Genomic DNA, 1,720 nt, shown 5'->3' with positions numbered 1-1,720 from the left:
CTGCTTCCTTACAATATCCGCATAGAACGTTTAAGGTTGTCGGCTTTCGCAAAACCCAGGACAGTGTTCTGGACCCACCGTCCCTCTCCCAGGGGCTCAGAGGTCAGTGGAGAGACTGACAGCCAACAGTGGATAACAGGGAGCTTCAGCAATGAGGCACACAGGTAAGGGTCCAGGCTGTTCAGAATGACTGTCACCTGGGAAGGACACTTGTTTGGGGGTCTCCATTCAATCCTGTCCAGAAAGCTTCAGAAAGAGATTCTGGGTTGAATATACTGGGCTCTTCTATTGAGGTTTGCCTCCACTGGAGACCTTGAAAAGAGGCTCAGCGAGCAAGGAGGTCTCCCTGTTGAATGTGTTTATTGCACAGTACAAGAACCTGTCACATTTCAGCCGTCCTGTTATTTACAACACACAACATCCAAGCAGATACCCGCTGCCCAGCCTTCCTGCTGGCATGCTGCGGCGCCATGTGCAACCAAGGATGACTCCTGGCAGCTCCAGGAGACGCTGTCACTGGGCTTAGGAGCCTCCACCATCACCGGCCATGCCCTGCAGGAGGAGGCCGAGCATCAGAAGACTCAGGGCACCGCTTGCACTCGGCCCTCTGGTCCCTGAAGAGCCTGATGATAGGAAGCCTTTCAGGTCTGGAAAAAAACACAGAAAACACATAAAGTTCACGGCTGTGGGCTTGGCTTAAGGAGCACAGAGATGTCTGTACCCGGTCTCACTAAAGCCTTCTGTCTGGCTGAGCCTGGCCCTTTTATAGCTGGAATCTGCCCCACCCCATGTCTGTGTGTGTGCGCATATATATTCTTTTATGTACATGTGTGTATATAATTTTTTTATATGGGCTTACAGTATTCAGCCTAGGACTCACTATTTAGACCAGGCTGGTTTCTGGCTCACAGAGAACGTCCTGTCTCTGCCTCCTGAAGGCTGGGACAAAAGGTGTGTACCACCACGCCCAACCACCTTCCTTCTTTTTCAGTACTGGATGACAAAACTCTTGCCTGGAATGTGTTCAAGACAAACAAATGAAAGACTTATTTTCCCCACCTCCAGAGACATCTACATTTTGGTGCGACATTGAACACTGAAGGGAAAAGCCTCCACTGTTTTTGCAGGCAAACAGACAGACCTTTCTTTAGCCTGACTCATTTAGCTCACGAGCAGAAGAGGGAGGCCTATCAGAATGTTGTATCAGATGCAGCCAGGGCAAATAGAATTTAAAGCAGCTTGCAGCAACTCTCCGTCCAGATTAGCTCTTTGTGTCTTTGTGTGCAAGTGTGTAGTCACGCATGTGTACAAGGTACCTGTATGTTTGTGGAAAACAGAGGTCAACCTTGGTGGTCATTCTTTAGGCACCGTCCAGATTTTTTTTTTTTTTTGGACTTGGGACTCATAGATTAGGATAAGCTGGCTGGCCAGAGGACCCCTGGGATTGCATCATCAAGAAAACAAGACAAAACAAAAAGCCCACATGTATGAACAAAAGAACAAAAGCTTTGATATTGGTTTGGGTGTGGTGGTTCACATCTTTAATCCTAGCTCCTAGGATGTAGAGATAGGTGGGTTCCAGGCTAGCCAGCAAGATGCAGTGATACCCTGTATGTCTCAAATAAGAAGGAAGACAGACAGGGAGGGAGGACAAGGAGAAGGAAAGGAGTAGGAGGAAGATGGGGGATAGCAACCGATGAAGATTTCTGTAGGAGGAAGA

The 1,720-nt window shown here is 48.4% G+C and overlaps 1 protein-coding gene across 1 annotated transcript in view; it reads right to left on the bottom strand.

Moving 5' to 3' along the window:
* Positions 1–343: 343 nt before the first annotated feature.
* Positions 344–1,720, bottom strand: part of LOC102001201 (cryptic protein-like) — a 4,581-nt gene continuing 3,204 nt past the window's right edge. The window contains exon 6 of the mRNA XM_005359906.3: positions 344–647. Coding sequence (XP_005359963.1) covers positions 523–647 — 125 coding nt within the window. The 3' untranslated portion in view covers positions 344–522. The remainder of the gene's footprint in view (positions 648–1,720) is intronic.

This window comes from Microtus ochrogaster, linkage group LG2 (genome assembly GCF_000317375.1).
Source record: "Microtus ochrogaster isolate Prairie Vole_2 linkage group LG2, MicOch1.0, whole genome shotgun sequence".
In the NCBI taxonomy this organism is placed as follows: Eukaryota; Metazoa; Chordata; class Mammalia; order Rodentia; family Cricetidae; genus Microtus; species Microtus ochrogaster.
Note: the sequence above shows the minus strand (reverse complement) of the source record. Positions and strands in the feature narration are given on the sequence as shown.